The sequence below is a fragment of the Urocampus carinirostris genome, chromosome 2 (assembly GCF_059441175.1).
Source record: "Urocampus carinirostris isolate Australia breed hairy pipefish chromosome 2, RoL_Ucar_1.0, whole genome shotgun sequence".
Lineage (NCBI taxonomy): Eukaryota > Metazoa > Chordata > Actinopteri > Syngnathiformes > Syngnathidae > Urocampus > Urocampus carinirostris.
The window spans coordinates 3,841,234-3,863,858 of NC_142350.1; the positions used below are offsets into that span (position 1 = coordinate 3,841,234).

At 40.1% G+C, this 22,625-nt stretch overlaps 1 protein-coding gene across 3 annotated transcripts; it reads left to right on the plus strand.

Annotated features, from left to right (window-relative positions):
• Window positions 1-342: 342 nt before the first annotated feature.
• Window positions 343-17,921, plus strand: zdhhc3b (zDHHC palmitoyltransferase 3b). 3 transcript variants are annotated; one of them, XM_088328429.1, is made up of 8 exons: window positions 358-493; window positions 2,455-2,493; window positions 2,558-2,889; window positions 9,886-10,010; window positions 11,012-11,108; window positions 11,226-11,307; window positions 12,730-12,860; window positions 15,853-17,921. In XM_088328429.1, exons 3-8 carry the CDS (start codon window positions 2,587-2,589, stop codon window positions 16,009-16,011), a joined length of 897 nt encoding a protein of 298 aa, XP_088184555.1. In that variant the 5' UTR covers window positions 358-493; window positions 2,455-2,493; window positions 2,558-2,586; the 3' UTR covers window positions 16,012-17,921. The 3 variants fall into 3 exon arrangements, with proteins under 3 accessions (XP_088184554.1, XP_088184556.1, XP_088184555.1); XM_088328428.1 differs by lacking the exon at window positions 2,455-2,493 and having other exon boundaries at window positions 343-493; XM_088328430.1 differs by lacking the exons at window positions 2,455-2,493; window positions 11,012-11,108; window positions 11,226-11,307 and having other exon boundaries at window positions 343-493.
• Window positions 17,922-22,625: the final 4,704 nt, after the last annotated feature.

A 22,625-nucleotide genomic window follows, 5' to 3' on the forward strand; every position in this document is an offset into this window, starting at 1 on the left:
AACATGTGATTGTCATAATATGAGGTGCTTTTTATATTTGATGTGCTAAAACGATTTTAAAAAGTAAATTCTGCACATTGTGGCGTTGCATGATGATGACGGTATTCAATCATTTAATCTGACCTTCGAGGACTTCATTTTATTTAAACAAAAATAACTCATGTTACCTTGTTCTGTACTAAACTACTTCACTTATCCAACACACAAAACAATGTAAAATTATGGATAATTAATAAAGGAGAAGTGAACTCCTAAATACTGTACAGTACAGTACTGTATTTCAAATGTGAACGTGAAGCCTGACAGTCTAGGTTGAGGGTAAATGGATTCAATCACCTACCACATGACTCCCCTAGGCAGTCCCTTACTTCCTTGTTGGCCCAGTTCGATGGTCGCAATAATTTGGAAAAATCGGGATTCGGCAAGGAAGGAGGTTCTGACTTAGACAGGCTGACATGTTCGTCTCTCCTCGGGACATTAGTTCGTGAACAAGGTAGTTAACACGATTTCAAAAGTGACTGAAACAACGAGGCCAACCGTTGACGTTAGCGCCGCTAGGGTGGCCACGCTTGACTGACATCTTCCTAAAATGTCTTAACAGAAAAACAAACCAAAAATTATTATTTTCATGTTTCATAAAAAGCCATACAAGATGCTACGAAAGAGTTGAAAATGTATCGATATTCGTGAATTTAGGGTTTATGTTCCCTTTGCTCTCGTACTCAATTTTCTTGTTATGTTTCCCTTTACATATATCGGTACTGTTGTGTTTAGAACCAATTTTCACTAAAATTAGATATAAATAAATGTAATTAAATAAATTATAGGCATCTCATTCATTGTTTCATTGGTGGGACGTGAAGGAATTTGTCTTAAAATGAGCACTGTTCAAGGGCCAGCTCGTATCTAAACAAAATGGCTGTAGATATCCATCTGTTATCTGCACCGCTTATCCTCAGTAGGGTCGCGGGGGTGCTGGAGCCCATCCCAGCAGGGGACACCCTGAACTGGTTGCCAGCCAGTCGCAGGGCGGGCTATAGACACAATAAAGAACATTTTGTTTTATTTGTAGAGGTGTGGTTAATTCAAAAAGTTAAAGTGCCCGATGTGTCATGGGATAATCTTAGCCTAGTTGAGTTCAGTAGCAGGCTAACTTTAGAGCACAAATCCTCACATTTACTGAGCAGAGCTAAATATCACCTGCTTTTATACAAGCCACTTGGGGCTAAATTCATCCATGATAATAAACTTATCAGTATTTTATTGGGTTGTTCAATGTGTCAAAGCATATCTCCTCTACACCCTACTCACTAGAGGTAAGATCGGGCCTAAAAAAATCCAGCCTGAGCCTGCCTGAACCCGACCGAGTAAACTGGAATTTGAGTGCCTTTTTCGGCAGAGTACGCATGGCGCCAAAATGCAGCACCAAGGTGCAGCTTCGGGTTGACTTCGGGCACTGTTCTTTAAATCTAGTGTGTACTTCAGCGCCGAAGTACGCGTTTCCCTGAAGTGCGGCGCCGGAGTTCACACTTCAGCCCCGAAGCGCGTATTTCCACGCCTAAGTTTGTGTGGCGCTAAGGTGCAGAGCCGAAGTGTGTTACTCAGGTAAAAGTACAGTTACTTCAGAATAATCACTCCAGTAGAAGTAAAAAGTAACCCTCCAAATAATTACTTGAGTAAAAGTAAGTGCTTGCTGTGTGGATCCTCCTTGAAGGAAAAAAAACTGTGAGAGAGAAGCCCAGCCATGATGATTGACATTTTATGCCCGATCCTGGCAGGGTTCGGCTCTTTGCCCATGATCTTACCTCTCGGTCTCACCTTTTTAACCACCAAACGATTTTCATCCCTGCAATTCAAATCATTCTTCATTTTTTTCTCAGAAAACACATTACCATTTCCCTTTCCAGAACACATGTCTAGGGTTACTAACAGACACAAAGATGCAATATGATAAAAACAGACTTGCCACACAATAAACAAGTGGTCGAGATCAGGCATCTGATGGTTGGAAGCTCATGCTCCAACTGGGACAGAGCCAATATTGACGGTGAGCGGTCTCTAGTGGTAGACCATGGGACTTCACATATCATGGGTTTATCCTTGAACTTAGAGCAGGGGTAAGCAACCTATGGCTTGGGAGCCATGTATAGCTCTTTTCATTAGTACGTATGTCTCCGAAATAAAATGAAACTTTTGCACATCTCTCTGTGGCATTCCAAAGTCAAGTGATATCATCCCGATTTGATTTGGGACACAGGATTTGGCATTATTATCATTTCATACATTTGATTAAATCATCAAATGACACACAGTGAAATAAAATGTTCTGAAGAATTAGCTTTTGTCTAGAGAGTGTGTTTGGTATGTTTCAATTTTGTCTGAAAATATATGATATGGCTCTCTCAATTTCTTTTTAAAACATTTTTTGCTTTGATGGCTCTTTGGGTCAAAAAGGTTCCTGACCCCTGACGTAGAGCAAGATTTTAGTTCCAGGTAAAACTTGTATATTGAAATTCTTGTGATCAAAGTTGAGAGGTACCACTGTACTCCTCTGCAGCATGCGGTTGAAGCCCCGTCGGCAGTAGAATGAAGAGCTGGGCCGGCCGCAGCAGGGACATCGAGCGGCAGGCTGGCTACTTGAGGCCTGAACACTGCGCCCCACCTCCTCCACGCGGCGCTGGCGACGCCATGTGGTTCATCCGAGACGGCTGCGGCATCGTGTGTGCCATCATCACCTGGATGCTGGTCTTCTACGCCGAATTCGTGGTGGTCTTCGTCATGTTGTGGCCTGCCAAGAACTTGCTCTACAGCCTCTTCAATGGGGCGCTCTTCAACAGCCTCGCCTTCCTCGCCCTTGCCTCGCACGCCCGGGCCATGTGCACTGACCCGGTGAGTCTTTTCCAGCCAAAATGTCTTATTGCCGGCATGTCGAATCGTTGGATGATCTATTTCAAGCTTCCATAAGTTTTTGAGTACGTCAAAAAAAGAAGTGAGTCTCTCAGTCATTTCTATTAAGTCAAAATAAATAAACCAAATGCTCCCCCCCGCCACTAGAGGGCATAAATGTGTAATAATTTACATCCAGCTGAATCCTACACTGCACAAACTCTAATTTTATATTTCTTTTGTATATATACATTAATCCCTCGGTTATCGCGGTTAATGGGGACCGAGACCACCCGCGAAAACTGAAAATCCGCGAAGTAGCGGCACCCCTTCAAAAATGCTTTAAAAAACATATACAGGTATACAGTATACCCCCCCGCTATTAAACCGAAGTGATCGCTGGCATGATGGCAAGGAGTTATTGGGTTACTCATCCAGAACTCTTAACACTGGAACTGAATGTACCAAAACATGACCCACAAGTGTAGCCATGTCTTACATAAACAATTTACACGGAATAGGACTGCGGCGAAACCACTACGAACCATTCAGTATGATTGTACAGTATTAACCGCTCTCAACCACATGCAGCCATCGCAGTTTTTTTCGCTTGTTAACACTACTGGTTACATATTGAAAATCAAAACAGTGAAAATGTGATATTTGATGAGTGTTTGTGAAGAGTTTTGGGAAACAACGGTTAAAAATAGTCTTTGTTCATTTTAATGAAAGTGAAAGAGCTACCTTCTGACAATAACAACATACTTTAGCTAGCGGCATCAAACTGCTTTTATAACAAATACACGAAACCACACACAGTTAGCCGTGTTTGGGTAGTACCGTATTTTCCGCACTATATGGCGCACCGTGTTATAAGGCGCACCTTCAATGAATGATATATTTTAAAACTTTTGCCATACATAAGACGCACCCCATTATAAGGCGCTATAAGTGCATGCTGGTTTAAGATCAGGTCATTGTGCAATTTTGTAATTGTAATCCTGTGCAGTCCTTCGAGACATTTTTGTGATTAAGGGCTATTTACGGTAAATAAATGTGACTTGACTTGACTACAATAGAGAATGTAGTTACGTTATGAAACCTCTAGATGTTGCCACGCTAAAGGGAATGTCAACAAAACATTCAAAATGGTCAAACTTTATTGTTAACAAACAAGCTTTCCACAACTCCATTCACTCCCAAAATAAATAAACAGCCGTTTTATTATTTTCTCTGAGGTAAAGCATTTTCGTGACACATCATTAACATCTTTGAACAACATCAAGGCATATCATGTTACTTTTCCTCCATTTAGTCAACACGCAAAAAAAAAAAACGTCTGATACTGTTATTTTAAATGAAACGTTAGTGCAATCGCAATAAAGTGACACTCGTAATGTGCAAAAACAACAAGTGCAAAACAATAACAATAAAGCAATAACATAATAACTGTAAAATGTGAAACGTAAACACACAAAAGATAAAAAAAGATCACTCTATAAGCTCCTCATCGACGAATCCCTCGAATTCTTCTTCTGCAGTGTTCGAATTGACCATCTCAGTGAATGGGCCATCCAACACGTCCGGCTCCGTTTCATCAAGGTCGTCATTAATTGAGTCAGTGTCGCTGATGTTGTCTGGCTGTTCGGGGACAATTCCCGTCTTCTTGAAAGCTCGGACCACAGTTGAGACTGATATATCAGCCCATGCATTTACGATCCACTGACAGATGGTGGCGTATGTCGCCCGGCGCTGTCTCCCCGCACGTATGAAAGAGAATCGTTGTTTAATATTTCCCAGTATGCACAGCGCGAAAAATGGAGTCGGCGGCTGTTTCTCGTAGTTGCGAGACCTTGCGAATTTAATATTGAGCCATATATAAGGCGCACTGTGTTATAAGGCGCATGGTCAGCTTTTGAAAAAAATTTAGACTTTTAGGTGCGCCTTATAGTGCGGAAAATACGGTACAAACAACCGCTCGCTTTTGGTATAATAAAGTCAAACTTGAGATGAAATGTGACAGAAGAGAATATACTCAAGTCGCGTCGCCTAGTTCCTCCATGATTAACAGCTCCACATAAGAAAGGGGTGAGGTGGGAGGAGTTGAAGGAGGGGGGGGGGGGGGGGGGGGTGCGAAGCGGCAATGACTAAGCATTGTGTCAGGGCCTCCCCCTCCCCTTCACAATAAGAGTGTCCACACCGTGTCCTCGGTTGACATAAGCTTGCGCTCAATGGCGTCAAGTCAATACAGTAAATGCTTTTATTGAGAAGGTAAGGTATATTTTTTAGACCCACGAAGCTCTGAACCCGCAAAAGTGGAACCGCGAACTAGCTAGGTTCCACTGTATGTCTAACTTGGAGGTCGGCAACCTGCGGCTTAGGGGCCACATGCGACTCTTCGGCGCTGCCAAGTGGCTTCCCGGCGCTTTTCCAAAAATGTTGTATAATTAATAAATGATGGGGCAGAGAAATATATGAATATATTTTAATTATTCTGGTTTCCGTTTGAGGAAAACAGAACTCGAACACTTAAAAGGTTTTTCAATGTTGTAAAAATATGTAGAATAGATATTACTATTTAACTACTTCAGCGCACCGCCGCTTATTTTTCTCTCCCGCTCAGGCTCCGCCCTTTTTAAAGGAACAGTATCACAATGTTACTTAACCTCTCGCCCTACTAATTTAATAGTGTAAGAAAACAACCCTGTCATAGGCACTCCTTTAGTAACAAAGTAGCTGTTTTTATTAGGTGATGTTTGTCAGTATATACAGACGCTGCCCTACTTACAAATGATCGTTCGAAAGTTGAATTTGTTTGTAAGTTGCTTCAGTGCTACCAACAATCTTCTCCTGGCAATGGACTCCGGCGCTTCATCACTCTAGCTGCTGCTGGACCTTAGTGCTTCCTTTGACACTGTGGACCATAATATCTTACTTGAATGGTTGAAGAATTGGATTGGTCTTTCAGGAACCGTCCTCTTATGGTTCAGATCCTACCTCTCAGATTGGACGCACTGTGTAAAATATGGTGAAATGACATCTGAACCCTTTAGTGTTACCTGTGGTCTTCCGCAGGGTTCAGTACTTGGCCCCCTTCTTTTCAGCATTTACATACTTCCATTAGGTGATATTATTCGCAAGCCTAATATCAGTTTCCATTGCTACGCAGATGACACTCAACTATATCTTCCGATGGAGGAATCTGCCACACTTAACTGTGGAAATTTGGAGGCCTGCCTCACTGAGATAAAAGAATGGATGTCACTCAACTTCTTGCGCCTTAACTCTGAAAAACCGAAATGTTAGTTATTGGTCCATCTAAATGCCGTGACTTGTTCTCAAAAACTGCCCTGAACATTGAAAAATGTAATATCACCCAGAGTGACTCAGTTAAAAATTTAGGTCTCATATTTGACCCTGATCTGTCCCTTTAAACACGCGTGAAGAATATTACTAGAACAGCTTTCTACCATCTTTGCAACATTGCCTAAAATTCGTCCTATGCTGTCTCAGTCAGATGCGGAGAATATAATTCACGCGTTTGTTACCTCCCGTCTTGATTACTGTAATGCACTACTCTCCGGTCTCCCAAAGTCCAAAATCAAGAGCCTTCAGCTGGTACAAAATGCTGCAGCGAGGCTTTTAAATAAGACAAGAAAGTCCGATCACATTACCCCGATTTTAGCTAACCTGCATTGGCTCCCTGTTAGCTTAAGATGTGATTTTAAGGTTCTGTTGGTATTATACAAAATCATGCATGGACTTGCTCCCTCATATTTTTCAGATTTAATTTCCCCCTATGTTCCGGTCTGGAGCCTTCGCTCTGAAAACGCTGGTCTAGTAGTGATCCCAAGAGCCAAGAAGAGATCCGCAGGTTCGAGAGCATTCTCCATCTGGGCTGCGCTGCTGTAGAATGCTCTTCCCCCTGAGATTCGATCTGCAACCTCAGTGGAAATTTTTATATCTAAGCTTAAAACACACTTCTACTCTATAGCATATAAATAACTTATATTTTACGTTGATAATATGTGTATTATTTGCCCTCATGTAGGTTTTAGATGAGGGGATGGTGCCATAATAGTGTGTAGTTTGCAATCGTCTTTGATCTGTGCAGCTCTTTGAGACTCTTTGTGATTAAGGGCTATACAAATAAACATGACCTGACTTGACTTGACCTGAATGTAATATATGTTTAAGGCTTGAATAAGAACCTGTATTGTTCTGAATCTGAAAAATAAATGTTTAATAAAATAATATGCTCTGTAACGTTACAAAGCAGGCTGAATGATAAAGCATGGCACTGAAAAACAAAGCTACATACTAGGCGTTGACATTCTGTGGTCTGTGAGGCCCTTTGAAACTCCTTGTAATTAAGGGCTATACAAATAAACATGACTTGACTATAAAGATGAAGATAAATAAAGTTAGGTTTAACTTACTTTTGGAAAAGTTAAGCGACTTCCTCTGCCGTGGTAAAAAGTGGACCAAAAAAAGCGATCCAACCATTTTCTCAACCACATCAAGCTTTCTTATTCCTCTTTCATTTAAAAAGAAACAGCTCGCCTCATCTTAAGGCTTTACAACAACCATATCGAATGGATGCAAGAGATATTAAACAATAAAAATGTCAAAGTTCTTAGTGTGATAGAGATACAGTGCAGTGTGTATACACACAAACCAGGAAGTAGAAGCCGGATTTCTTTTTCGAGGTGGACCTCTCACAGCACCATGCGGCGGAAAGAAGCACTACAAAACTGTTCTCTACTCGGATAAAGTGCACACAATACAAAATCTAACTTAATACAATGCCCGGGTATTTTACAACATCCCGAAAAAAAATGTTCATATGTACCGTAATTCGTAACTCGAAAGTTGGTAAGTAGAGGAGCGTCTGTATTTTGAATTTCACTTATAGATATTATTATTTGTTATTTTTTTTATCTTACATATTTTAATCTTTAAATCCTTATAGCCTTTCAAAGTCAATAACCTGCTTATAATGTAAATACCTGTTCCATACTATTTATATAATATTTTTATTTACTGTACTATCAAGGGCAAGGCCGTGATTGACGTGGATGGATGGTGTTATCAGTGCTCTCTAAATGTAGTGGAAGCTAGAGCTCTTGTTGGTGATAGGAATTAGTGGAGACGTGTTGTGAAAGGATAGTTGATAGTTGTTTTTCTGTTTTTTTTTTTTTGGTCCAATCCTCAATTTTAATAATTAGGGTTGCCCACCCCTAAGCTAACCAGTACAACAAGGCAAAAACTACAAACTTGAGTTTGTATGGCGTGGTGAGTTGCTTCAGGTGTAAAACTGCATTCATGCTTCTATTAAATCAAGACCGCTAGCACACTTAATGCTAAACATGATTTTTCTCCCATTGAGTCAAGTCATTTTTATTTGTATAGCCCTTAATCACAAAGAGTCTCAAAGGGCTTCACAGGTTATTACACATGAGCAGTTTAGGTTATTCATATGCTATAGAGTAGAAGTGAGTTTTAAGCTTAGATTAAACATTTCCACTGAGGTTGCAGATCGGATCTCAGGGGGAAGAGCATTCCACAACACCGGTGCCCGGATGGAGAACGCTCTTGAACCAGCGGAACACTTCTTGGCTCTTGGGATCACCAGAAGACCGGCGCTCTTAGAACGAAGGCATTGCTTGTGAATAAATCTGTAGTGCTTAGCTAAGATGTATTGCCACCTTGATTGTAATATCTAGGGTTGGCTACTAATGTAGCCTAAAGGATAAAGCATATTACTGGGAAAAAAGTGAAATATATTGTGTTCATTTTACGCATCCAACTTGCCTGTGAACAGAATGTCTGGATTCAGCCCCGAAGCCACACTGAGTTTGACAGTGTGTACCGTATTTTCCGCACTATAAGGCGCACCGGGTTATAGGGCGCACCCCGAAAAAATAGTTTTTGGTCCTATTTTTGACATACATAAGACGCACCGGATTATAAGGCGCTACAATGGGAACGTCGACAAAACAGTCAGATAGTTCAGTCCAACTTATTACCCCCTTAACATTCCGAAAGCTTGCAAAGACGCAAATACGTGTCGAGAACACGTGCGGATGCGGTGTACGTAAGATGTCACTCAAATGCATCGTTCGATCATTCGGAAGGTTAAAGTCTTGGGATTCAAGAAATGATAACCATTCCTTAGTATCTATTTATTTTTTTCGCTTGCAACTTTACTGTGCATATGACAATAAACACTTGGAATTGAGTTTAATTTAAAAATAGACACTCCATTCCATCCATTATCTGCACCGCTTATCACAGAAACATCGAGTTCAGTCTGAAACAAGATACAGGGACAATATAAAACCCGGAATAGCTCACCGAAGTCGTTGTATTCATAATAATGTGCAGGCAATGTCCTCTTATATCCGTGAGGGTAGTAAATCCAGGAGAATACAATATTTACAAATACAGAATAGAAAAAAATGCTTTCTCTATGCCGTCAGCCACATGCTATACGCATTCATCTTTTTCGGCCAATTGCAGGCTTTGTTTCGCCGTTTAAGCCAATGGCAGCCTGTAAATGATAAAAAGGATCCGCCCCTTGACCTCCGAATAACTTTTGCCAATAGTGATCGATTCAACTGAGGATTGACACATCTTTTTCGGCCAATTGCAGGCTTTGTTTGCCGTTTAAGCCAATGGAAGCCTGTAAATAATAAAAAGGATCCGCCTCTTGACCTCCGAATAACTTTAGCCAATAGTGATCGATTCAAATGATGATTGACACATTGGTTAGCCAATGAAACGCCGGTAAATAAATCCCAGCATCCACCGCGTACTACTTGGCGTTCGGGGGAAAATCTAGTCGGCGGCTGCAAGTTAGTTGGAAAACTTAATGTTGATCCATAAATAAGGCGCACTGTATTATAAGGCGCATGGTCAGCTTTTGAAAAAAATAAAGGCTTTTAGGTGCGCCTTATAGTGCGGAAAATACGGTAATTGTTTTTTTTTCTTCACAAGGGGGCAGTGCCTAAAGGGAACGCCACCAAAGAATTCATCGAGAGCCTCCAGCTCAAACCAGGGCAGGTGGTCTACAAGTGTCCTAAATGCTGCAGCATCAAGCCGGACAGAGCTCATCACTGCAGGTGAACAGAAAATATTTGAAGTACATTTTGCCATATTTTCCTCCATCTAGTGGTGACCGAAAACAATTATAACATTGTCACAGCATACCAGAGAACATGTAAGGATATAAAGTGCTTTATTAGGCCTCGTGTGTAAAGGCCAGTTTCATCGTTCAATGATCGTCCACTTTTTTCCACTGATTCCTTTTCTGGCCACTCATGTTGGCTGCACACTATGGCTCGCCGCTATTGCCATTTTTAGCTGTTCCTGCTTCGTCCTTTATTGTCACTTGCCCTCCACTGCTGAGGTACCTAATTAAGTAATCTTCCCCTTTTCCCACTGTTCTTTCCCTAGCAGCTCTTGTCAGTCACTTGCCTGCAGGTCGTGACTTTGCCACTTTTGTTGTTTTGTTGTCTTTCAGTCTCACATTTTTCTACAGCTGCGCATGCAAGTGACTGTAACTGAGTCCCAACACGCAGGCGCCTTCCCTTTTTTCCTCTGTTTCTTTCTGTAGCCTCTCATGTAGCCACTTTGCTGCAGGCTACAGCTTGCCAGTAGTCACTATTTTTTTAACTGCTCTGTGTCAATTAGTCCTTCGGAGTAACACTGCGGTTTAGACAACTGGTTCTTGTCATTTCCACTTTTTTTGCGATTCTGGGTCTCGACGTTTGACAAGTTCTGCTCTGCTCTTACAATCTTTTACTGGCCTTCATTGTAGCTTCTATTTCTAGCCACTCATGCCAGCTTTGACCAACTTCAGCTACTGGCTCTTACAACTGCTCCGGTTGTATCCAGCCACTTCACTCTTTTTATGTTTCTGGCAGGGGTTTAATGCAGCTTTCATGTCCTATTGTTGGCATCTGAATATTCAAAGGGGTATCCTTCCAACTCGCGTATTGTGTCTTCCTCCAATGCTTCAGCTTCATTGTAATTTACAATGACTTCTAGTGGTGAATATAATAAAGTGCATATAAGTAAATGTAATATTTGATTTGAGAATTTTGCTTGTCCTTCTCTGCAGTGTGTGCAAACGCTGCATCAAAAAGATGGATCACCACTGCCCGTGGGTCAATAATTGCGTGGGGGAGAACAATCAGAAATATTTTGTGCTTTTCACGGTGAGTCTCTCGAAATGATATCGTCATCTACTTTTAGACAAGATTAGATGAGAATAAATGACAAAAACACGGAGCCGATCACATTCTGACAAATATATTTGTGTTTTTTCTATCCAGCTGTACATTGCATTAGTTTCCTTCCACGCGCTTATCATGGTGGGCTTCCATTTTGTTTTCTGCTTCGAAGACGATTGGACAAGTGAGCGAGCGTTCGATTCCCAATTTTCCACTTGAACGTTTGTTGTCCCTCTCGCAAAAAAAGAGTAAATGATACAGTCTATATTTTATAGGACTACAGTAAAGACACATATTGGCTTGTCTAACAGTTACCGTATTTTCCGCACTATAAGGCGCACCTAAAAGTCTTAATTTTTTTCAAAAGCTGACCATGCGCCTTATAACACAGTGCGCCTTATATATGGCTCAATATTAAATTCGCAAGGTCTCGCAACTTACTCAACAGCCGCCGACTCGATTTTACCCCGAACGTGAAGTAGTCCGCGGTGTATGCTGGGATTTATATACCGGCGTTTCACTGGCTAACCAATGTGTCAATCATCATTTGAATCGATCATTATTGGCTGAAGTTTTTTGGAGCCTCGGATTGGCTAGATGGCCAAAACAAACCCTGCAATCGGCCGAGTTTAGCAATAGCGTAGCAAGTCCGCGGTGTATGCTGGGATTTATATACCGGCGTTTCATTGGCTAACCAATGTGTCAATCATCATTTGAATCGATCACTATTGGCTGAAGTTATTCGGAGCCTCGGATTGGCTAGATGGCCAAAACGAACCCTGCAATTGGCCGAAAAAGATGTGTCAATCATCAGTTAAATCGATCGCTATTGGCTGAAGTTATTCAGAGCCTCCAATAGGCTAGATGGCCAAAACAAACCCTGCAATTGGCCGAGTTTAGCAATGGCGTAGCAAGCTTAGCAAGCTTGCTAAAGTACACCATAAAGAAACATGTTTTATTAGTCTGTATTTGCAAATAGTTTACTCTCCTGGATTTACTTCACTAACGGTTGTAAGAAGACCATGATTGCGTATCATTATTAAACGTGAGAACTTAGGTGAGTTATGCGGCTTTATATTTACCCGGTATCTTGTTTTAGAATGATCTTGATGTTGCTGTGATGAGTTGAGTGAATTAAACTCAATTCCAAGTGTTTATTGTCATATGCACAGTAAAGTTGCGAGCGAAAAAGAAAATAGAAACTAAGGAATGGTTGGCATTTCTTGAATCCCAAGACTTTAACCGTCCGAATGATATTTGAAATGATGCATTTGAGTGACATCGTACGGACACCGCATCCGCATGTGTCTACGACACGTATTTGCTTCTTTGCAAGCTTTGGGAATGTTAAGGGGGTAATCAGTTTGACTGAATCATCTGACTGTTTTGTCGACGTTCCCATTGTAGCGCCTTATAATCCGGTGCGCCTTATCTATGGAAGATATGGGACCAAAAACTATTTTTTGGGGGTGCGCCCTATAATACGGTGCGCCCTATAGTGCGGAAAATACGGTAGTATCTCATGTTTAATAACAACCAAGTGAAATAAAATGTCCCCAAAATCTTAAAGGTTACAGAATGTTATAACTTCCCTTTTTTTGATCAGAGTGCAGCACATTTTCGGCCCCGGCCACCGTCATCCTCCTTATCCTGCTGTGCTTCGAGGGGCTCCTCTTCCTAATCTTCACCGCTGTAATGTTTGGGACGCAAGTGCACTCCATCTGCTCCGACGAAACGGTGAGTCCAGCTCCATCCCACCTATTTGCCTTCGAGGTGGCCTGGATTCATCTCATCATCTCATCCAGCCATTTGGACAGATGCATCATAAGTTTTTTTTCCTCCCGTATGTACAAAATGTTTGTTCCTATAAAAATATACCAGGTGCGGATTATAATCAGGTGCGCTCTATAGTGAGGATTTTAAGATTTTGCAGAAGGAGTAAATGATTATAGGTGTTTGTGATGTTAAAATATGTTACTTTTTAAGTATGATACAAGTGCTCCACAACTAAGGGACACAAAGTTTAGTCAAGAAAATTCGATAACTCATTCTTACTAAGTGGCATTATCTTTAACAAAATAAATGTACAAATGCTAATGCAACATCTTTGGGAAAATCTAGCATATGTGAAGCAAATTAATGGCAGTGATGATTTGCTAAATAATTAAAGAAGTACAAAACATGAAACTATGTACACTACACTTTGCATGTCAGTGGCAGACTTGGTTGTGCAGCTTTCAATATTTCAAATTGACGAGCTGCCAATTAAATTGGTCTTAAAAATGCAAAAAATGAAGAAACAAAATACTCAATGTACTGTCTATGGTTCAGAAGCTCACCACATTATAGAGGGATAGAGGGGACACGACCAAGTTGTGCTATTACTTCTCTAGACAACCATAATATATTCTAATAAGGAATATAAAGCAACAAGTTATGTGGTGGGGATGAGATCTTGCCCCAAGTGGAGGACTTCAAGTATCTTGGGGTTTTGTTCACGAGTGAGGGTAGGATGGAACGGGTGATCGACAGACGGGTCGGTGCAGCGTCTGCCGTCATGCGTACCCTGGACCGGTCTGTCGTGGTGAAGAGGGAGATAAGCCGAAAGGCAAAGCTCTCTATTTACCGGTTGACCTACGTTCCTACCCTCACTTATGGTCGTGAACTGTGGGTTATGATTGAAAAAACACAAACCCGAATACAAGTGGCTGAAATGAGTGTCCTCCTTAGAGATAAAGTGAGAAGCTCGGTCATCTGGAAGGGACTCTGTGTAGAGCCACTGCTCCTCCGCATTGAGAGGAGACAGTTGAGGTGGCTCAGGCATCCTTATCAGATGCCTCCTGGGCGCCTCCCTCAGGAGGTGTTTCAGGCAGGACGACCCAGGACACGCTGGAGAGACTTTGTCTCTAGGCTGGCCTGGGAACGCCTCGGGATCCCGCCGGATGAGCTGGAAGAAGTGGCTGAGGATAGGCAGGTCTGGGCTTTCCTGTTAAGGCTGCTGCCCCTGCAACCCAACCCCAGATAAGCGGAAGATAATGGATGGATGGTTATGTGGTGCCCTGTTCACATTATACAGAAGTGGAGTGGGACACGACCAAGTTTTGCTGCTTCTTCCATAGACCATGAAAATCTATTTTAATCGGGAGCATAAATGCTACTGGTGATGACCAAGGTCTCCGGTGTTTCTCATTTATATATAACAGGTAAAGAGGAAGCACAACCAAGTTCTGCCACTATCTCTGTTGAAAGGCAAAATGTATTGTATTGAGGAACATAGGTGCTTAGAATCTTGCTAACAAGTTAAGCTTTCCGATTCCTCACGCATATTACGAAGCGGTAGAGAGGAGACACGACCAAGCTGTACAAATACTTTTATAAAAAATAAAAACATATTCTAATGAGGTAGAGAAGACATAAGTTGTGCTACCTGCTTCTCTAGAAATTCAAAATATATTCTAATGATGAACATGAATGCTTAGAATCCTATCTTGGTCGAGCTCTTAAGTCTCTCGTGCACATTATGAAGAGGTAGAGATGAGTCCCAATGTTCCCACTAAGCTGCATGTGTGCGCGCAATTGCGGACTACCCAGAGCTTTTCCACGCACAAGAAAATCTAGCCAGCTCACAAAAATGAGGGCTCGAAATTGCTAGTTAAAAAGTGAATTAAGTCAAAGTTACCGTGCATGAAGGTAAAAATACACGGGTTCCCCTGACGTTGTGTTCTATATGTGGTATTTTGAAGTCAATGTCGAAGTAAAACGAAGTTGAGTAAAGTCATTAGAGTTTTTCGAGATCCCGCTTCTTCGGCTCGGCTCACCAAAAAGAACCGTTTTTTATCGGGTCCCATGCGGCTCTTCAGGTTGTTTTTGCTTCTTTAATCCCTACACGACCAAATATTACGTCAAATTGTGCATGAAATGACTTAAAGGAAGGGGGGATAGAACAAAAAAGAAAAAAATTCCAAAATGAAAAAGTAGTGAAAAGTTGAGGAAAAAAAGAGCAGGAAAAATTCAGGAAAAAAGCCAGAAGAAAGGAAAGAAGGAAATAAAGGGGAAAAGGGTAATAGAGAACAAAAAAACAAGAAAAAAAGTAACAGCTAGGAAAAAATAAACACAATGAGATTTTTTTAAAGAGGAATTTTTAAAAAAGGAGAAAAAACCATGTTGCATTCAAATAATTTCCAATTATATCAAGTTAATCTTGTGGCCAACATTGTACTTCCACTAAAAAATGTAATTAAATACAGTTATGTATCGTGCAACCGAATAAAAAAGCCCCCCCCAAAATGTTAGTATTATGCGACAAAAGATACCAGGAATAAAGGAAATGGGAATCTTGTGAAAGAATTGTAAAAACAAATGATGTTTGTAGGCCCTTCAACCTTTGCAATCATACATTAGTCAATTCATTCAAAAGTGAAAAATAATTTTGCTTTGCCGGAAACTCAGCAAAATGTAACGTGATGTCAAGTTTTGGACATGTTTGATAATGATTTAGTTGCCACAAGTTGTGCTACTACTTGTACAGAAAATCCAAATATATTAAAATGAGGAACATGAATGCTTTGAATCTTTTTGACAAATAGTGTAGGCTGATTGAATATTTTAGTGTCAAGTGATGAATAAATGGGGTTTTTGTTTCGGGCCGATAATTGTGACGTGAGTCTGATGAATATCGTGCATCTATATTACTAGTGCTACTTTAGAGGCCATTTTTTTTTCCTTCCAGGGAATCGAGCAGCTGAAAAAGGAGGAGAGGAAATGGCTGAAAAAATCCAAATGGATGAATATGAAAGTTGTTTTCGGCCATCCCTTTTCGCTAGCTTGGCTCAATCCCTTTGCCACACCCGACCACGGCAAGGCCGACGTGTACCAGTACATCGTGTAGGGTAGAGCTACTTTTTAGTGGGAGGAACCTTCTTTTTTGTGGTCCCGCCCACAAAAGGTTTGCTCCAATCACAAGGTAGGAACGGCTGCATGTCACAATGTGCTCTACCGAGCTTTTTTGTCTTTATTTTGCTGCAGAAATTTCAACTGTGGCTGAATTGCCTTATTAGGTAGAGGCACATAAATGTCAAAATATGTTTTTTTTTTAAATATTATTATCTCTATAAGTGAAATCTTGCACCAAATGTTTTTTTTTATATATTTTCTGACCACAGTATATACTGTATTTCCTTGTACTATGGTTAAAGGTGTTTACTCATCTGCTGTGATAAAGTCCAATGAGGCCTTCATTTGTATTTTTTTATTTATTTATACGATCACCGGTATTTTTTGTAGTAGTTTTAAAATGATGTAACCCCCTCTAATTTGTGTACTTCTAATTGATCATGTTCACATAATATTATATATTAAAAAAATAATTTTCAGTTGACTCTATGCGGTAAAATAATATAAGTGGTATAATATTAAATTGGTGCCTTCAGATTTGATGATTATCAGGGACAAATTGCAAACAGTATTTCTTTTTAAGAGTTCAAAATATTTCCAGCCACTCCTAGATTTTGTTTGACTGTCAAAATAAACATTGAAAAGAACTGCATTTCAAATGATTCACAAATAAAACGTAATAATGCAGTAATTGGATTGATTAACACCCCAAAATTTTTGGTGGATACATCATACAGTCCAAAAAAATGTTTCTTCTTTAATCCTCTAGTTTTTTTGAATCACATTATATCAAATGACAACATAATTAATCATACTATAAAAATATTGAATTAACAAATAATTATACAGTCTAAGCATGCTCTATTGTCATTATATAGTTTCTTTTACTACTTTTTTTATCACATTATAAAAAAATGTAATCATATAATTATTAATTATAATTAATACATTATTGTAGAGTCTAAATAATGTTGTCGTGTCTTTCAGTTGTTTCTTTAACACCTTTTTTTATCATGATGATAATATAGTTAAAGGTGCATTGGATTTTTTTGTACATGAAACGCTAATTAAACATATTTTAATGACAATTTGTTATTCACATTTATTTGTTTCACTAGAAAACAAGAAAATATAACATTTTGCTCAGATAATTTGAATTATTTTGTTTTTACTCATCTTGGCCTGGAGAGGAATAGGCGCCACCAGGCTATACTTGCCCTAAACACACCACAGGAAATGGCACCCCTATTACCCTAGTGGTTAAAATAGATCTAGGAAAAAGTTAATTGATCTTCCAAAGGTTTGACAGGGAGACTGTAGTTACCCCTAGAGCCGAGGTGGTAGCAGTGAGGAAAAAAAAAAACCCTTTCACGATGCTCCTTTAATCATGCTAGAATTATAATCAGTCAGCCCTCTTGAGGAATATGACCAGGGCAGATATATTGATGGACAGAATTATAATAATTATTATTCCCCAAAAAAATAATCAGTCCGAGAATGTTTTTTTTAATCACCATTTCTTTTTCGTTATCATTTCAAAATATTTAATGTTAAATGTTCAGACTTTCAGATTTTTTTTAAATTATTTTTTTCCTTGCTGTAAAAATTCTGTCTGCCCTCGTGAAAACGGCTGTAAAATGCGCATTACAAAAGCAGGAACATCAGGTCACAAGCCTTAAAGCATACAATCGACTTCAGATCAGACTGAAAATGATTTTATACAAGCATGCGGTTTCATGTTGAAAAATGTTTTTCACTGTAACACTATTTTTTTCTTATTACATCTACCGGGAATGCATCTTACAACACCAGCTGTCAAGGAAAACTATTTTAGTAGTGTGTAGGAATTTCTTTAATAATGTATCCGACTAAAGAAGAGAGAGAAATAAAGTCATGTCGAGACTAGATTTGTGTATTTATTTTGGTTTATTGGTTTTTGGTCTTTATAAGTTCTGTCATTTTTCTGATTATTTGCATTTTTATCATCCACTTGTGATCCAAGTTTAGAATGTTTTATAACATTTATTCACAACATGTTTATTTCTACACTCACCTTGCTTTCTGTATAACCATGGATCTTTGTTATGTGTGCAGGAGAACCGTTTTTTTTTCTACCGATTCTGACAAAATCCTAGTCTTCTGGAGACCAAACAGCATGCTGTATTTAAAAGAAAGCGAATTTTGAATATCCATCTATATTCTTTCTGGTCATAGGTGATCTCTCCAGTTACTTGCTCACATTGCAAAGAGGTAGAGAGGAGACACAACCAAGTTGTGCTACTACTTCTACAAAAAATAAGAATATATTATAATGAGGAATAAAATGCTTAGAATCTTTCCAGCAAGCCAAGCTCTTTTGTGCCTTGTGCAAAGTATGAAGAAATATTTTCACGACTATAAGGCGCAACCCCCAAAAATAGTTTTTTTGTCATATATTTTCCATACATAAGGCGCACCAGACTATAAGGCGCTACAGTAGGAACGTCAACAAAACAGTCCGATAGTTCTGTCAAACTTATTAACCCCTTAACATTCCACTGGCTTGAAAGAAGCAAATACGTGTCTCATACAAGTACGGACGTTCTGTACGATGTCATCAATCACTCAAATGCGTCATCCCACATATCATTAGGAAGGTTAAATTCTTCGGATTCAAGAAATGCCAACCATTCCTTTTTATTTTTTTATTTTATTTTTTTGCTGACAACTGTGTGGACAGCAATGTAAGATTTTCACTGTGCAGGGAAACGTGGTTCTGTATTGTGCATACGATGATAAACACTTTGAATTGAATTTAAAAATAGACTGATCACAGAATCATCAAGATCAGTCTGAAACAAGATACTGGGAAAATATAAAGCCGGGGTTGCTCACCAAAGTCGTCTTGCAGCCATCACATTCAGTAATAATACGCAACCATGGTCCTCTTACATCCATGAGTGTAGTAAATCCAACCGTGTAAAATATTTACACACTCCAAAACACGCAATAATGTCAACAAATAAAAGAAAAAAAATCAATCGAAAAGCCTCTGCATCGATGGACGTTACTTGTTGCTAGCTGTCTGTTTAGCCCCATCATTCCTGTTTACGAATACAGACTAGTAAAAAATGTTTTCTCCATGCCGATGAGCAGGAATCGGCAACCTTTTTGGTGTGGAGTGCCACTTTCAAATTTCCTTTTAAATCAGTGTGCCTCACCAAGATCAATGACTCGCACAGCAATTTTTTTTATATCTGACAAAGCTGTAATTTGGGGCAGCACGGCGGCGCAGTGGTTAGTGCGTGTGCGGCACAGGTCATGAGATCGAACGTTCCTGTGTGGAGTTTGCATGTTCTCCCCGTGCTTGCGTGGGTTTCCTCCGGGCACTCCGGTTTACTCCCACATTTAAAAAAAAAAACATGCATATCAGGTTAGTTGGCCAGTCCAAATTGTCCCTATGTGTGAATGAGCGAGTGAGTTATCTGTCCCTGTTTACCCTGCGACTGGCTGGCAACCAGTTCAGGGTGACCCCTGTCCACTAGCCGGAGATCGCTGGGATGGGCCCCAGCACTCCCGTGACCCTACTTAGGATAAGCGGTGCAGATAATGAATGAATGAGAGCTGTAATTTTAGACCAGTCCGAATATACAACATGTATATACATTGAATCGTATAACTGACCAATTTATCTTCCACTATCCTTGTTCATCAATAAACTAAAACATAAATGTGAACAACATGTGGAAAAGCCTGTAGATATCCATGAATTCAACTTTACCACAGGATTCAACCAGAATCAACCATTCTTCAACAATGAACTACAATCAAAAACAAGTGATATGGACAGCTACCATACCATTCATCAATTAAATCTTTTTGCAGAAAATATCAAAACTTGAAATAACAGCAGCAAGGCAGAAGGCTACTTGAAAATATGTGCAACAGATTTGGTCGCAGATATAAATGGTTTTCCGTGCTTTGCTATGCAGTGAGCAATGTGATAACTTGCTCAGGAGGTAGAGCGCTCGTCTTGGGATCCCACTTCGAATCCCGGCTTGTCCGTGTTACATGTCGAAGTGTCCTTGGGTAAGACACTGAACCCCTAATACCCCCAATAAGCCGGTTAGCGTCTTACATGGCTGCAATACAAGGCCGCTATTGGGAAATGTGAAGCACACTGTAAAGCGCTTTGGGAAGTCATTGACTTGAAAAGCGCTATATAAATGCAGATCATTTCATTCAGATCATTTCAGGGTCTGTGTTTGTTGGCCGTACTTGGACACAGCGCGTTTTAATGTTTCCGCCTTGTCAGACTCATCCTTGAATTCACGTTCATGTTTCGTCTCGTAATGACGATTAACAAGGTGCAGGGTACAACACTTACACAATACAGCATGGTCGGTTTTTTGCACAAAGCCAGTCATCTGTCCACGCTGGCTGAAAATAACGAGATTTTTTTGCCGGACGAGCCGTCATGATTCATTCATTTATCGCGCACTGGTGTTTCTGTGGCTGGGTTAAAACAGAGATTTTTCCTCTTCTGCGAGGCGCGGCGCAGACACACGCTCACACACAAAGCAGAGGAAGAGGGGCGCTACCGTAAAGTCCCTAAACAACACGGAACACATCTGAAAATGTCTTAATTTCATGTAAAAATGCGCTTTAAAAAAAAAAAAAAATCATAATTCTGTGTATTATTTTGCCGTGCGCTCGCCACTGCTCGCACGCGTGTCATAGGTTGCCGACCCCTGCACTATTTTTATAACTTAGGCCAGTCTCTAAGCACTACATTGTAAATATTTTTGTCTATCCTGAAAGCCTTTTACACAATAAATGTCTACCCTAATGTAACCGCGCTATACGTGTCCCACCAAAGATCCACATTCACGCTGGACTGGATGATGAGGTTTTTATTATTACAGTTCTGCAAATGGATGAGTCACAACATTAGCTTTTTCTGCTGGGTCTGATCTCTTTGATCTCTTTGTAGTACTCTGGTTAAACTGACCACAAAGCATATCAAAGAGCTGTCTTTTCACTTTACAGAAAATACATTTTAGAATATCACAATACATTTATAAATCTTTGCATTTTAACAAGATACTTTTAACAAGAGATCGTATAGTGGATTTTTAACGTTTACAATGAATTCAACATGTTTTTCTTTACTCTGAATTTTAACCAACATCATCCTTTTTTTAATGTATATGAAAAATAGGAATAAAAACAATAATGAGTATAAAAATGGGTACAATTTACCTGCAAATGGATGAGTCACAACATTAGCTTTTTCTGCTGGGTCTGATCTCTTTGATCTCTACAAGGGGAATTAAGATTTAGTAAAACAGAAACAAAACGAAAATAAACCTAAACAGCTTGACAATATCAATCACATTACTATGCATGGTGAGAGATTTGTCAGCTGGGGTTATAAAGTTTAAAATTAACTTATTTTGTGGAGCACCAAAAGATATGTCTTACCTTTGTAGTACTCTGGTTAAACTGACAAAACCCCGCCTCCTGGTCACATGTTAGAAGCCAAAACCAAACCCCACCCCATACCAGCAGATGGCACTGTTGGACTCAGCATTGCAGGACATTTACCAAAAACTATACACATATTTTAGCAGGAATTTCAATAAAATAAAAGTTATTATTACACCCGTTACATACACCCCCCTGAAATTCTGCTAAATATGGGAGTGCTACACTAAACAGAAAAAAAATCACATGCCAAAAAGGCAAATACTGATGAAAAAGAGGACACGAAAACTGGTACAGTATTACAAGGAACAAACTGAAGTGCATGTCAGTTCTAAAACTCTCCCAAAAAGGAGTGTGAAAAGAAAGGAGGCGATCAAACTCCTAACTAAGCACAGACTCAAAGATGCCTGTTACATCTCTAAAATATCAAACATTGTTCCTGTAGTTGTAAGTGCTCACATAGGCACAATTCTTGTTTCTTACTCAAGCTTTGTTACTCAAACTGAAAGTGCATCTCTACTGAACTTAAACTAGGAACTTGCAGATATTGCGGACAGAGGATTGTCACCTACCACATGGTCATTCATCTGACAAATAAGACGACTAGGAGGCCTGATGGACTGGCGGACCCTAAGACCATAACGGTTAGGTTGAGCACAAATAACCTGAGCTTGAAGGTCTGGGGCAGTCAAGTCTAAACAGTCAGTATCAGGGGAGTCTGCGTCCAGATGGTCAGTGTTCAATGGGGTCTCGTCTGGGAGACCCATACCCAAAGGGATAATGTTTTCAGAGCACTGTGATGGGCTTTCCGTATTGTCACTTGAAGTATGGTCAACATCTTGTTCGGGGATGTGCTGACTTCCTCGACTGGATGTATCAACACTGCGAGAGTCGGACTGGGCATCAGATCTGCTGTCTAGTGAGTTATCCTCTACCTCTGGATGAACTTGCTCTTCACCTGCCTGTATCACCCAGTTTACTGTACGGACATCACTGTCTTCAACCGCATCAGGTAAATCAGGGCATACATCACTTCCATGCATAGCAGCGTCAGACTCTGAGTGTTCAGATTCGCTGGCCAGATCATCCTCACAGGGCAAGAAGCTAACAGAGAGCAGCAAATTCCTGTGAACTACCTTCTCT